At 43.1% G+C, this 15,915-nt stretch overlaps 1 protein-coding gene across 3 annotated transcripts; it reads right to left on the reverse strand.

Moving 5' to 3' along the window:
- Positions 1 to 11,732: 11,732 nt before the first annotated feature.
- Positions 11,733 to 15,915, reverse strand: LOC117838841 (disease resistance protein RGA5). 3 transcript variants are annotated; one of them, XM_034719022.2, is made up of 4 exons: positions 15,672 to 15,915; positions 14,602 to 15,589; positions 12,953 to 14,042; positions 11,733 to 12,811 (listed from the first exon to the last, which is right to left on the reverse strand). In XM_034719022.2, the coding sequence occupies exons 2-4, from the start codon at positions 15,411 to 15,413 to the stop codon at positions 12,053 to 12,055; spliced, it is 2,661 nt and encodes an 886-aa protein (XP_034574913.1). In that variant the 5' UTR covers positions 15,414 to 15,589; positions 15,672 to 15,915; the 3' UTR covers positions 11,733 to 12,052. The 3 variants fall into 3 exon arrangements, with proteins under 3 accessions (XP_034574913.1, XP_034574911.1, XP_034574910.1); XM_034719020.2 differs by having other exon boundaries at positions 11,733 to 14,042; positions 14,602 to 15,490; XM_034719019.2 differs by having other exon boundaries at positions 11,733 to 14,042; positions 15,672 to 15,914.

Genomic DNA, 15,915 nt, shown 5'->3' on the forward strand with positions numbered 1-15,915 from the left:
CTAATACATTTACCTATCCAAATTATTCAAATCTTGAAATATTTTCAAAACTGAATAAATCCTCTTCTAAATCCCAAACCCTAGCTCCATATTTTATCAAAATTTGAATTACCTTCAAATTTAAATAAACTCTAAACAAATACCCAAAAGCCCAAAACTTAGCTTGGGCTGAACTCATCTTAACATCTAGCCCAATAATTCATTTTTTCCTTTTTGTTTCTTTTTCTCCCATCTGGACCTGTCTTCACGTTCGTCCCGCCACCAGCTTTCTGCCGTTGGCCAGCCGGCCTGCCTACCTTCCTTTAGTCCAGACCAACCCAAAATCTGACTCTCGACCTGCTCCGACATCCCAGCCCAAATGGACAAGCCAGCCAAAAGCCGTGCACACCAGCCCCAAGCGCCATATTCCCCCCTCGCTTGCTCACCCTAGCTGCACAGCCAGCAGCTGCGGCCCAATGTTCCTATGTACAAGAATGATTGATTCGGTTCCACACTATTGGGACCAGCCCTCATTACCAGTTGGCTTTTGTCTAACGGCTAGTTTCCCAGGAGCTCCTCATGACCCCCTTTAATATCAGTTAGGAGCTCCAACCGGCATTAAAGGTCACCCATTAGTACTGGGTGGAGCCTCCACCCGGTACTAATGTGCCTGAGGTAGTGGCACTAATGTGCCCGGGTGTTAGGGGAATAATTTCATAGTTTAGTCCTTTACAAATATGTGCTAAATAAATTATGGTAAAAAATATAATTTGTTCATATTTTAGTCATTTGCAAATATGAGCGAGATAAATTGTGGTACATAGAGATAATAAAGATGAAATAGAGGTATGTAATTAGTCATTTTTAGAATAAGCTACAATGGAGAAACTTTTCATTTATATATTATATTTCAGCTAAATAAATTGTGGAGAAAAATATAATTTGTTCATAGTTTATTCATTTGCAAATATGAGCTAAATAAATTGTGGTACATAGATATGGCTACTGCTGTTGGAGGTAGAGGCGATGGTGGGGACGATCGTCGTTCCTCTCACTGCACGGGGGAAACCATAGTTGGCCCTCATGATAAGCCAAAGAAAATGATCACATGGGAGAGAGCAATGCTTCGTTATTTGGAAAGATGTCATGAATATGTTGTTGTGGTGGGTTAGGAATCTCCTTTTGCTGGTTGTTATGCTCCACCACCAATCCCGAGGGTTTCAGGTCCACTGAGTACTACCGTTGTAGGAGGCACAAATAAACCACAGGAGGAGGTTGGGTCAACGAAATTGAGAGACCAAGTTGAGAAGTGCCTTGGTCTATTTGTGATGAGTGATTGACTAGATGATTTGAAGCTTTACCGGTTGAACCATATTCCATATATGCTTCATTATGCTAATGGCTAACTGGAGGTGTGTGTTGTGTGAGTTGTGTTGTGGTGTTTGAGTATACCATATGTTGTGTGTTGTGTCTCTTGGCTTGTGATGTGCAGGTGTAGGATGCGACATGGTGATCGACAGCATGAGGTGAAGGTCAAGCGCGAAAAGTCCATGCCGATGTACTAGGGTTGTGAAGGGTGGACACGAGTAGGCTTGGACTGAGGGATCCGAGGAGTCCGGACGGAGTCATGGGCGATCCACGTGGTGCACGGAAGAGCAAGATTACACGGATGGGATGGTGATGGCGTCGGTCCAGTCAAGCGGGACGGAGGCGAGTCGAATAGGCAGCCCAGGAGCGAAAGACTTGGAGGCGTCAAAAGCTTGGCCGAGGCCGGACACGCATCAACATCGGTGAGTCACGCCAGGTGGGCGTGCAAGAGGGTTTGACCGGTTTGACCTCAAAACTGGGGGTGAGTGACGCCAGGTGGGTGTGCAGAGGGTTTGAGTGGTTTGGACCTCAAAACCACCGCGCAAGCAGGTTTGCCAGTTTGGGCCCCAAAACCGGGGGTGAGTTCGATGCGGCCGGACAGCGTCGACTCGGAGGACGTGTGGCACCATCGCGAAGCTTGCGTCGAGGCGAAGCGAAGTCATGAAGGCGCCGGGTCGGTTCGATGAATGATGAAAAAGTTGGACAGTTTTACCCCTATGTGGTATTTAGGTTGTATGCTTAATGTAAGGGCATTTTAGATATTTGCAAAATGCCTATATATATGAGGAGTGGCTGTTTGGGGCAGCAATCTCCTTGGGCTAGTTGGTCATTGCTACTCATTTGTTTGTGAGAGGCTTTGGGAGAGAGATGAGGAGAGAGTGGAGTGGATCTTTGTTTGATCTTTTCGCCATCCTAGCTTTGATTGTGCTAAGGAGTGTCTTGTAACTGGACATGGTGGAGTAATCCAAGAATCAATCTCATGCCATCTTGTTCCATCTTGTTTGGATTTGCGATTTTCGGTTGTGTTCTTCGCGTTCTTCATTTCTTCCCTCTCACCCCTTTCACGTTTTTGTTCGATTCATGAATTGTGGGACGTTTTGAGTCAAACCGATTATTTGAAGATGAATTAGAATGTGAGTTGAACCTTTCCACCAAAGGGATTTGATTGAAACCTCACGAGTTCATAGATCGGGTTGATTCAAGTTTTGGGCTTGAGAAAATAGAGTTCTTCACAAGATTTGAAATTCCCCTTGATTGGCAAATCTTTTGGAGATGATTTCTTAGGAGAAGCTTCTTTACTATGTTGTGAAATTATTGTTCAAATTTTGTGACTTTTGGATGTCGTTTGGCCCCGTTTCGGATTTTTCTATCATCTTCGCGCAGGCTGTTTTGGAATTCCGGAAATCTCCGGACCTCCGGAAATTTCCGAAGGTTTCTCCGGAAATCTCCGCACATCCGGAATTTTCTAAAGGTTCTTCCAAATTTTTCCGCACAGAGGTGTTGATTTTCAAAGTTTGTCTTCCGAAGCTTGTTTGGAATCTTTCTTGCTTCCGCTATTCTCAAATTGGGTTCCTAGCATCATTCCTAGGTCCATTAGCTTGTGCATAGCTCAGTGGACTTGATTTTGCTAGAAGAGAGGCTTGTGGGTTTTTAGACGAAGTTCTTGGAGAAAATTTGAATCGGCTCCTATTCTTCCCCCTCTAGTCGTCTTTCCGATCCTTCAAAAACCACATCTTTGCCGCCTAAAGATGCTTAAAATCCTCCTAGATAGTACCCAGTGGATGGTTTGTCATAGTGTATCATGTTGTTTGGGTTTGAAATTTAAATTTGTGTATTTCTATCTAAACTTTCAGCAATATTTGAGTTTGTCGTAGTGTATTATGTTTACACAGCCATCCATGGTTAGATTCTATGGCCCAAGCGCTACATAAGGATTACGCAGCTGAATCCCCTGACCTTGGGATCATCTCCTCACGGCTCAAGGGCAAGATCACCTACGCCATCTGCTAAGGCACCCTCTCCACTACCAGACGGGAATCATAGCATGAGTCCATGCTCTCCAGTAGCTGATGAGGATCCTAGCATAAGTTCACCTCCCCCTGATATGAGCAAGGCTACACGGTGAAAGACGCCTTTAGTTCTGCCTACTATGGCTACAAAGAAGAAGCCAAAGAAGCCAAAAGAGAAGCAACCAAAGCCCAATAAAGCTTACGAGATGAGTGATGCGAAAATCGACGCAGTAGTGGATGCTGAGGTTAAAGCTCACTTCGCACCAAAACCTCCTGTGAAGAAAGATCCACCACTTATAAGGTTAAATTTTGGACTTTCATTAGAAGTATGGAGAAAAAGGCAAAGAAACCACCGCTGCTTGACTACAACCACTCAATAACAAAGGCTTTTTAGAAGAAGAAGAAAAGTGGTAAGGTATTCCACAGCTTAGAACTCAATCCGACCAATCGATTGCCTCGCTTCAGGTGCTTTCGGAGTTTGATAAGAACCTGCTTCTATTTGCCAAAGATACAAATCTCACCGCAGCTCAACTTTGAAGGAAGGATCACGTCCCAAAGCACCCTGGGGTTGCTAAATGGAAATTTGAGTTAGGGAACCCGCTTGTGTGGCCGCAGTTGTTGGACCTCTTCCAACGAAGATATACAAATTGCACCAATGGTACATGGAGGCTTCATGCAACAATTTACTCATGCTCGAAGTTTGGTTTGGAGATCAACATTATTTCTATAGGGAAGACATTATAAATATTCCATTGGAGGAACTCTATTTCCTTTACAATCAAGACGCACTTGACAAGTCATTCATCAATTCCTGGGTTCTGTAAATCTTTAATTTTCTTTAACTTCAAAATCCCTGCTCTAGTCATTGTGAGATGTCTTAACCCCTATTCAATTTTATATCATACAGGATGGAGATTCAAACTTGCTGGAGGAAAGGATACTATGACGTCGACTTCATGAATCCGGATATTATAAACGAGTCAACTATAAGAGATAGACCAAATCGGACCTTAAAGAACATGTATAAGTTCCTAGATAACCAACATTACAAGAAGTACATACTTCTACAGTACAAATTCAAGTGAGCGTGTTTCCCATCTCTTAACTTTTTTGAACTAGCAGTTAAATATAAGACTAACTATCTTTGGCTATACATATATATACAGCTTCCACTAGATACTCCTTGTTATAGCGGTTGATGGAATCGCGGTCTATATCATGGACTCTTTGAGGAAATCAAAAGATCAATACAAAAACCTCATAGACATTCTTAACAAAGCATGAGCTCGCTTCCGTCGACATCACGCAGGTGAATTTAAGGAGAAACTTGATTTCAAGCATGAATTCCCTGTATGTGTTGAATTTCCATATCTCGTAATACTTCCTTAAACACAACAAATATTTCATAACTTCTTTTGCCATATATATAGTGTTTCAAACAGAATTCGGGGAATAATTTATGCGGATACTACGTATGTGAGTTCATCCATGGCTTTTAGGTCCCAAGCGTATAACCGACCACGAATTCAGAGTTCCAATACAAATTTCTTAACAATAAATTAGCTCTAATTGTGCAGACCTATTGATCTACTATATAATAACCTTTGCCAATGGTACAGATGAGACATAAAGGAAGCACTCCTCGAGATGGAAAAAATTAGGGCAATTCAAGAACAACTCAGTGGATTTTTTCTGGACGAGGTACTAAATCCAGCGGGGAAGTTCCATAATGATGGAGATCAAATCTGCATCACCATCAGGACTTGAGTTCAAAATAGTTGATCCAAATATTGAACTTCACGTGTTGATGCAATGTAATATTATTCATAAATGTGAATGTAGAAGATGTCTATATATATTACTATATCAAATGTAATATTATAGATAAATATAATTTTATATATATTAGCATATTAGAACTAGTATACATAAATGAAACAAATACAAAACACTAATATAGAATAAAGAAATAGAAAACAAAATGAGAAAAGAAACAAAAAATAAAAAAGACCTTTAGTACCACGTGCGACATGGCAGCCAATTTAGTATCAGTTGGTATAAACAACCAGTACTAAAGACCCCCCTTTGGTACTGGTTATTTGACCCGGTACTAAAGGCCCCCCTTTAGTACCGAAGTAGCAATATCGGTTGCACAACTGGTACTAAAGGGGGCTTAAGAACCAGTAATAAAGGCGCTTTCCCCAGCAGTGTCAGCAAGCCTGGCCGTGTCGAGCCGGTGTCCATGAACCATGAAGGCAGGACCGATGGATCATGTTCCACTGGTGGAAAACGGACCTTTAGTCCCGGTTGGTAGGGGTCATAGATCCCGAAAATCCATCCGGGACTAATAATTCGGGACAAAAGGGGGTGTCCTTTAGTCCCGGGTCATCCACCGGGGACTAAAGACCCCCCTTTAGTCCCGGTTGATGTTACCAACCGAGACTAAAAAATTTCAAAAAAATAAAAAAAGGCCACCGCGCCGGCCGCCCGCCCACCACCCGCTCGCCCGCCAGCCGCCCACGCCCGCCGGCCGCCCACCTCCGCGTCAGAGAGGGAGGAGAGGATGAGGAGAGGGAGGAGGGGACGGGCCGGTGGAGAGGATGAGGAGAGGGAGGAGAGGAAGAAGATAAGGAGGGGAGGCGCCAGTGGATAAGGAGAGGAGTGCTGTGCGAGATAAATTAAAGGAAGGAAGGGAGAGGAGTGTTGCATGTGAGAAGGGCATTTTGTCTTGATTGGAGCCACCAACCGGGACTAAAGGCCTCCCTTTTATCCCAGTTGGTCTATCCAACAAGGATAAAAGATTTAGTCCCAGTTGGAATTACCAACCGGGACAAAAGGGGGGAGCTTTTGTCCTGGTCAGAATTTCCAACCAAGACAAAAGGGGGATTCGGTACTAGATTTTTTAATCTGTTACAACCGGGACTAAAGGGGGGCTTTAGTTTCGGTTGGTTTTTACAACCGGGACTAAAGCTCCTCCCATGGGTGGCCTTCGGTACCTCATTTTTGACCCATGACTAAACGCACTGTAGTCCCGGGTCCAAAGTCAACCAAGACAAAAGCACCTGGATGGAACGTCACTTCTCTACTAGTGCTTCGGGGCGGCAGGCGCGACGGTGAGGTGCAGGTCTCAGTACCACTCCAACCAAAGGAGGTCCGATGCACATGAACGTGTTCAAGGCTCACAAGGCTGAGGATCTAGCTTCTAGATGGGCATTAAGTGTGCTGTCAGCCTCACCATGTGCGACTGGGATGCTTCGCCGTCGGAGCACCTAAGGCCCAATGGTGCCAATAGCCTTCCTTCATAACTAACCAAATCTAGCGATGTGCTTCTCTCCACTTGCAGTTGTTAAATCCTCATTAAGGTTTTAAATCTCTTCGGCTGCAGTTGCCGCTATGCAACGTGAGCAATGCTAATGGGCGCACGCCACTAGCGCTACTAGCCATCAATTCCTAATAGCCTACTCCACCCCTCTGAACTTTCATTTCTCAAAAAGTTTAAAACCCCGCAACTTTCCATTTTTGGAATATCATAACTTATACACATAACTTTAATGCAAAATTTCGTACTAACAACTTTTTATGAGATAATTTTTTTAGTGCAACTTTGATGGCATGCAGAACTTATGCGTACAACTTCTACGTCCAATTTCTAAAGGACAACTTTGAACTTTCTTATTTAGAAATTTATAACTTATGCACACGATCTATATGTATAACTTTTTCTGACAACAACTTATGTGATAAATTTTCTAGTACAACTTTCATGATATACACAACTTATACGCATAACGTTTACTACAAACTTTACAAGAACATAGTTAAAGAATTTATGCATGTAGCGTCTTCCTTCCGGAAAACCTGCCGATTACCTGTATCAGTCCCTGGATTAGTAGCTGATACAGTCCTCACTACAGATTAGTGTGAAACCAATAAAAGACGTATAAAATTATAAAAAATAGGGTTTTACCCTTAAGTGGTGGAGGCTGGTGCGGTTACCCATTCCACAAGCAAAATGAAGTTAGGGTACCAGATAAGTCCTAATCCTGTATAAATGAAAGCAATTTTGAGTGCACTTATACATGGTACTCAGCAAATCCTAGCGTTGAAATTATATTATATGCCTGGATGATCAAGGAAAGGTTATGAGGTTTGGTTTTATCAGAAGAAACTCATTTTATGTAGGGCGAGGTGAATTTTGGAAAAGAGGAGAAAGAAGGCATATTTATTATATTGTTGGCCCTGGAGGGGGAATCTTACCTCCCCTACCAGTTCCCAAGTTTTAAGGAGCACCAGAGACCGCCAGGGTCCTTCTGGGCTGGCTTATGCCTTATTCCAAATTACTCTCTTAGAGCCTCGGCCCCATGTTATCACACTCAAGTTATGATGCTAATAAACGGAAGCTTTAACTATGTGGGCTCGTAACCATGAGCCTTGGCTATTAAGATAGATTTATGACTATGCGTAGAGGTGTACATTTTACCCATACGTTCGATCAGTCCATGCCTCATCTTCAGGTGGTACTGACCTACGAAACCTGTTTCCATTGGCGTCTATCTCCAGACAACATTCCCTAGCTCCATCCATAGGTACGGCTGGGGTCTAAACAGGGGCCATACTACGTCCACACATGGACACTATCCCAGGAAAAACAGATGCATCATAATGTGGCATACAATACCACCAAGTCCTCTTGACCTCAACTTATGACCCGTGCCGACCAAACCTGAGACTCTGCGAAGGTCCTGCTCTAGCCTACCTGTTGCTCCCACCATGGCCCCTTGGGATTATTTGCTAGGTTCCAATGATGGGGTGTGAATCAAGGCCTCACATGATTAGGCACTCCCAAAGGCTGTACCTTTTTGGCACGTAAGGCTGTAGTATCACTAGGAAGACTTTCCCGCAAACCGGTCCTTATATGACCGAAGTAAGCATTGGGACAGAATCCTCCAATGAGGCTGCCCCCTTACACCCAGGACCTGTCCTTAAGCGTTTCTACCTCTTTAGTTGGTTCATTTTATTAAACTCACACCATCTAGGGTTTTCCATAAAAACATAATGATTGTGATATTCCTAAGAAATTCTATTTCTCAAATGGGAGCATCCAATCTGGGTGTTGAATGATTGGAGCTGAGATGAGTGCCTTTTTGATGAGGGTATGGTCAAAGGGTGCGTCCTTAGCTAAGAGGCTTGTGAGGGGTCTAGCAATTTTAGAGAAATCCTTGATGAAGCAGCGATAGAACCCTGCGTGGCCTAGGAAGCTACGGGTTCCCTTGACATTGATAGGAGGTGGAAGCTTTTCTATAACTTCAATCTTAGCTCAGTCCACCTCTATCCCTCATTTATAAACAAGGTGCCCTAAGACAATACCCTCGCGAACCATGAAATGGTACTTTTCCCAATTAAGCACCAAATCCTTCTCGCGGCATCGTTGCAAAACCTTATCTAAATTCTCAAGACAATGATCAAAGGTTTTCCCACAAACGGAGAACTCATCCATGAAAACTTCCATGATTTCCTCAATGATCTATGAGAAGATAAACAGCATGCACCTTTGGAATGAAGCGGTTGCATTACACAACCCGAACGACATCCTACGATAGGCATATGTTTCATAAGGGCATGTGAAAGTGATCTTGCTTTGGTCATCGGATGGATGGGGATTTGGTGGTAACCGGAATACCCATCAAGGAAACAAAAGGAGTGATTTGCAAGCCGTTCCAATATTTCATCAATGAAGGGCAACGGGAAATGATCCTTCTTTGTAGCCTTGTTGAGTTTCCTATAGTCAATGCACATCCTCCACCTGGTAGGGAGACGTTACGGGATTAGCTCATTCTTTTCATTTGCAAAAACCGTCATCCCCCCTTCTTAGGCACTACTTGAACGGTACTAACCCACTCAGTATATGGCATGGGGTAGATGATCCTGGCATGTAGGAGTTTCAGGACCTCTTTCTTAATGGCATCCCTCGTCGCATTGTTTAACCTCCTTTGAGGTTCCCTAGAAGGTGTGATGGTGTAATCTAAAGGGATGCGATGGGTACAAAGAGTTGGGCTAATTCCCTTGAGATCTTGGAGAGAATATCGAAGAACGGCTCGATGTTTCTCTAGAACGGTGATGAGTCTTGTGGATTCCTCTTCCGAAAGTTTGTTACTAATGATTATGGGAGACTCGGTGTCACCATGGAGGAAGGCGTATTGAAGGCCTGAGGGTAAGGGCTTTAACTCGATCGGAGATCGAGGGGGAATCTCAAACTCGGATATGTCTATGGGTTCGGTGGGATCATTCTCCTCCTCGATGAATTCTTCTACGTCTTTTTCAAGGAGAGATTCTGGTGAGTCAACAAGGATAATCCCCATCACCTCCTCGATCAGTTTAGAATCAAGGGAAGGATTTGTCATGGATTTTTTTGGCTCTAGAGATATGGACAGAAAATGTTTCCTTCCCTAATCGGACATCGAGCTTATCTTGAGTTGGAGCATCCATGAGTAACTTCTCGATGGAATGCCCGATCATGAGATCGAAGTTTTAGACATGGAAAACATGAAAGTCAAGGACTGCTTCGACGTCTTCGTGTCTAATAGACATGTGCTACAGAATCCCAACTCCTTCTAGGAATTCTCCAGAGGAGGTCCGGAAAGTTTTATCATTCGGAACCAATGGCTAGTCTTCAAAAAGCTGCATCGCGCATTCGCTGGAGATGATATTGGCTCCGACAGTAGGATTATAGAGGATATTCACCAGGCTTCCTCTTATGGCACACGGAATAGTTGATGGAGGGGAACTGATCCGGTGAACTTCTGACGATAGTTCCAGCTCCCTTGATCACTCACTGGTCATAATGGCTGTCAGCTCCCTAACGTTTTCCCTAAGGAAGGTGGCTTCTATAGGCTTGTCAGGAGGGACGGGTACCAATGGTTTCCTCTTGTAGAGATAATTCGAGGTGTTTTCGAAATCTTCAAAGAGTCCATCCTCAAATTCAAAAGGGAGCTCCGAAGGTTGAATTTCTTCTTCCTTCGAAACTCATGGTTTGGGAGAGGATCCTAAGGCTGAATCTAGGGATGTGGACAGTGAAGGGTCGAATTCAGTCGCTAGAATGTCCTCATGGCTTGACGTACGCTCCTCTTGGGAGGGGCTAGACTTGGTTACGAAGGAGGTGTTTTCGGTGATACAATCTAAGAATTTCCTACCTTTGGCTGGAGTCTTTTGGGCAAATGACCCTCTAGCAGTAACGTCAAGGTAAAGGGCGGATTCCGTGTCGAGACCCATGTAAAAGTGTTTAAGCAACACATGGTCGGGGATCGACTGGATAGGGTCGGACTTCACTAAAAGTGAGAACCTAGCCCAAGCCGCACCTATGGATTCCTTTTCATTCTGCTGAAAGCTAAGGATATCCCTCCGTAGAGCGACGACAAGGGACTGGAGAAAGAACGAGAGACAAAACTTGTCTCTTAGTTCATCCCAGCTACCATTAACGCCTCCTACGGTTTGCGCGTACCATCGTTTAGCCCCTTCTGCAAGAGAAAAGGGAAACAACATTCACCTAAGGGTATCATGTGACATGCCCGCGATAGCGTAGCATGAACACACTTGCTCAAACTGCTTGCAGATGGTGGTATGGGCTTTTGCTACCTAACCTAGAGAAAGGAAGTTCCCGAACCAAAGCGATAAGATCGGGATGAAGTTCATAGCCGGATGTAAGAATTGGGTGTTCGGATGGTGGTGGCTCACAGAACTCAGCCCTGGGAGTAGAAAGTTTTTGGATAGAAGGTTGCTCCATGATAGCGGGGGTAAAGGTAGAAGAAAGAAAACTTAAAAAATACGAGGACAACTAAGTAAGAAAAAAGATACAACAACCGTTCGTCGGCAACAGTGCCAGAAAGCTTTTGTGGGATAGGCAATTTAGAGCATTTACTGGATTTTTTGTGGGTTTTATATCTTCGACTCATCATATTATATTGTTAAATAGGGATTAGTCAGATGATTATGTGGCATAAATCATCATTAGTGGGTTTTATATCTTCGACTCATCATGTTATATTGTTAAACAGGGATTAGTAAGATGATTATGTGGCATAAATCATCATTAGATGGCATTAAAACTAAGGTGGGAATGATAAATGCACCGGCTTAATTAAAAAAGGGATTGATTTGCACCAAATTAAATATAAGGGATGAATGTCACACTTTTGTAATATTTAAGGGATAAAAAATACACTTTTTCCAAGAAAAAAAAACACACGCGTAGCACCGCCATCACATGGTCATGCGGACCCACCCCCTGCCGCTCGGCTCGCTGCGTCACGTCACGCGGCAGGAAGCACGCTGGCGCGCGAGGGTTGAATCAGCTTTGCAATGGCAAGGTACAGCTATGTGTTCACATGTACAATTTAGCTACTATAGTCTCATTTAACCCGCCATTAGCTGTTTTTAGAGTCTACATTTAGCTGCTATAGTCTCATTTAACCCACCATTAGCTGTTTTTAGAGTCCAGTGCTAAACCCCTTAGCCCACTATTTAGAACTATGATCATACAGAAGTTGTTCATTCTGCAGCATAGGCTCAGATATTTACATGTGTTACATTGTTGCCAGCTTGTGCGCGGCAACGCCTTGGAGTTGGAGCAAGAAGAAAGATCATTTCTGCATCTCTTTCCTGTTGCTAGATGTCCTCCACGTATACAAACATCATCATCATCATCCTCCCTTCACACATGCGCCATCTTTCTCCATCCCCTCTTCATTGTCTCTGTAGAAACGAGGTGTTGGATGGTTGGGAAGCAGATTGGTTGCATCAGTGATGGCAGCCTCTAACGCCTCCACCTCTTCAACCTTTGCCCCTTCGCAATTAATCCAGACATTGAGATCCCTGAGCGAGGCGAGGTGGTGGATACCCAGATCAGGGTGATCGGCAAATGCAGATTGTTCCTCGCATGCTCTGATTTCAATTGACAATGCTTCGAGCTGTGGAACAGCTCCAGCCTCAAACATCAGACCCTTAATGGGGCCATACAAGCGGAAGATCTTCAGACATCGAAATTTACTGTTGCAGAGACTCAGCATTTCCATGGGTTCATCCGCAGCTTCTAACCGTAACTCCAGGTCTAGCAGTGAAGACAAACCCCCAAGAATATCGAGGATCTCCTGGGTCACTTGCTTAATCCTGATGCACAGCCTGTAGAGGTTGGCCATTGAGGTCATCCACTCTGGGATCCTTTTAAAGCAGCACCGAGGGATGTATAATTCCCTTAGGAGGTGAGGTGGTGAGGACCAAGAATCAATAGCGATGTCAGCAGAACCAGGACCCCTGATAATGCGCAAAACCCGAAGTTTGGAACTAACAAGTTTGCCAAGGGATGAAGCCAAAATATCTGTGTACACTGCTCTGTCACTGCGTGAATCACTAATGTGCCAAGTTAGCTGAAGAGTTCTCAGGTTGGTCAGACTGCCCAACTCCTGCAGAGAATTTTTTGAGCATTCATTATATATAGATACACCTGACAGTTCCTCCAAAAACTGCATATTCCTAACTCCATCCAGTAATTGCGAACCGTTAACCAATAGAAAAATCAACCGGCGCAATTTAACAATACTTGCCGGTAATTTTCTTATCCATGTACTACGCAGATCCAGTGTTTCCAAAAATTGTAGCTCTCCTATTTCTTCCGGAAGGCGTGTGATGCTACTTGCTGCAATCCGTAGGTACCTCAGCTGAAATAGATCGCCAATGTTCTGAAGATAACAGTTTTGCAATTTCACACTACTCTCTAGATCCAACACTCTTAGAGCCTGAAAGTTTGAAAAGGAAAGCATCTTTTCAGAATATCCAAATATGCTAAGAGATCGAGAATGTGAAAAGATCAAGGATGAGTCAGAAATCACTGCATCTGGAGCACGGTAGTCAATTGAGAGTCGGCGAACTTTTTCTTGGGAATCCAGTGTTTGCGTTGGGTCACCAATGGGAGTGATAAAATTTTCTTCGACTGCCTTGGACACAATGAGATCAAGAATCATATCATGCACACGACATGCTGTTGCTTGACCATCAAGTTCAATATTTACTGGTTGGATCAAACTTCTGTTGATAAGTTCATTAAAATAGCATTTCCCTTCGTCTACTAAATTTCTCCCACTTTTGACCTTAACAAATCCTTCTGCTATCCATCTCCTTACAAGCTGAAACATGTCAACCTTGTAGTCTTCTGGATACATGCTTAAATACAGTAAGCATGTCTTCAAATGGTAGGGAAGATCATTGTAACTAAGGGATAAAATCCTTTCCATTTCTTCCACTTTGTAATTCTGAAGCCCCAGACCAATCGAACTACAAACATCTAGCCATTCTTCTCTTCTGCCTGATTTAGTGGCCAGTAGACTAGCCATAGTAATTATTGCCAATGGCAGACCACCACACCTTTTAATGATGTCAGTTGCAACATCTTTAAGATTAATTGGGCACGAGTCTTCTGAGCCAAAAATCCTTTTATAAAATAAACTCATGGAATCAGCTTCACTCAGTTGCCTTAACTCATAAACAGTATCATGGTGAGGAGAGCAACATGTTTTTGCAATAGTAGCAATTCTCGTAGTCACTAGTATCCTACTACCACAAGAATTATCAAGCAATGCACATTTAATTGTTTTCCATGCTTGGGTATTCCATATATCATCAATTACGATAAAGTACCTTGAAAATGAGAAATACTATGGGTCAGTTGAATCATACTGATTAAATACAGTGAGAGTCAAATGCAGAAATTGAACTATTTCATTCAAATTCCCCTGTTACAAATAGGCTCTAAATAACATGCATGGCTGATGATAAAAGTAATGTTATAATGTTTGAGCTACTGCATATATGCATATAGGGATGTGTAAGCTTCATCTGTTTATTAGCCTTGATGTTTCATGTTTGTGTAGAGGTCGAGTACATGGGCCAAGATATATACTTAACAATTTCATCATCATGCATGCCTAAACTCTAAACATTTTTGTCATAGATATTCGGTTTATTTATGTTTTAAGGAAATGTACTTAACTGTATGAGAATTTGGATGAAAAATGAAATGACCAGTAGTCATAATGCAGAAGTGGTCCATTATTGTTGTAGTTGCAGTTGTAGTTATTTAAATGGTACTTAGTTGATGGATTTTGAGAGCTTGTCTTATATGTAGAGTGACTTGGAGGCTGGAACAAAGACAATGTTTATAACCTAGAATGATTCGTAATATGAAAAGAGAGCACACCTCTTATCCTTAAGGAAACCTCTAAGTGCATTTATGAGCTGATTCTCATCCCCTGTTTCTGTATTAGCACAATCTTGATTCTTGACTTGAGAAAGTATGACCCATAAAATCTTCTTTACATCAGGTTTCTGGGACACTGACACAAAAGCCTTACAATCGAATTGCCAGCTAATTCTTTTATAAGCTTCATTTGCAAGGGTAGTTTTCCCTAGTCCTCCAAGTCCCACAATTGAAATTACCTTCAATGACTGTTCCCCATCATCTAGCATGCTAATGAGGTGATGCCTTGGAATATCAATACCAACTAGAACAGATGACTCAACATAGAGTGCAGGTAATCGAGGATCAATAGACAACACATTGTTGGTTTCAGGATCAACTTCATTGTCAAGTTTGTACCTCTTTCTTCTGTGCTTTGCTTCAACAATTCGATCCTTGAGCTCTTTTATCTGCTGAGCAACACCATGGTGACCTGACAGCTCCTTTACTTTCTGAACATACACATGGAAGAATCCGATTATTCCACTAGATCTCTTTTGGCAAGACTGGTGCATGTAATTGTCAATGCAATCTTCTATGTCGTAGGCCATCTCCCTCACTTGCTTTCTCCACTCCTTCGTCTGCAGGTCAAGAACCTCCATGTTGGCCAGTTTCTCCAACAGAGCATTGATGCAGCTAAGCTCATCCTTCAAGAAGGCAATGTCACGCTTCACCCCATTGTCCAGCCTGAATTCCTTGCCCAGCAAAGCGGTAAGCTTGTCAAGTAGGGAGTTCATCGCCCCGGTGGCAACACTAACCATGATCCCTTGCATCTCCTATGCTGTTCTTCTGCACTTTGAAGCTATTTGGACAAGCAGCTCAGATCTCAGAGAGGGAGGTCCGTGGAAAGCTGATTGTGCAGGTACAGAATCAGGAGCAGAAAGTAGTTGTTAGTTGTCAGTCCAATTGCTTGTTGATGCCATGGGGTCGATGCATAAGGTTCGGATCTCTGAAGAATTAGAGATTGCAGAAATTAAACTATGCCCAAGACAAATCAAGAAGAAGAAATAAAAGCACGCCTTGATACCTACCTTTTCTGTGGTTCCCGGTCCGTGGAATCAAGCTAGCCAATCCAACAAGCCCCAGCTTTAGCTGGACACAAATTGGACTCCTTTTGTTTGGATTTGAATACCAATCAAATTCCCACCTTTAATACTGCTGGAGAAGTTCAGCGAGCTCTGCAGATCTTCCTTCACTAGAAAATGGAGTTACAAAGAGGAGGATGGTAAGAAAGGTGGAAACACGGTGTCATGGAAAGCGACCAGAGTAACCGGA

The sequence above is a fragment of the Setaria viridis genome, chromosome 9 (genome assembly GCF_005286985.2).
Source record: "Setaria viridis chromosome 9, Setaria_viridis_v4.0, whole genome shotgun sequence".
Classification (NCBI taxonomy): Eukaryota; Viridiplantae; Streptophyta; class Magnoliopsida; order Poales; family Poaceae; genus Setaria; species Setaria viridis.

What these genes read in the sequence shown, in the direction of transcription:
- LOC117838841 (XM_034719020.2), bottom strand. Translation starts at nt 15,413, where the DNA reads ATGCAAGGGATCATGGTTAGTGTTGCCACCGGGGCGATGAACTCCCTA. An exon ending in GGTTTCCTTAAGGATAAGAG is followed by an intron (nt 14,043 to 14,601) that starts GTGTGCTCTCTT and finishes CTCATTTTCAAG; the next exon opens with GTACTTTATCGTAATTGATG.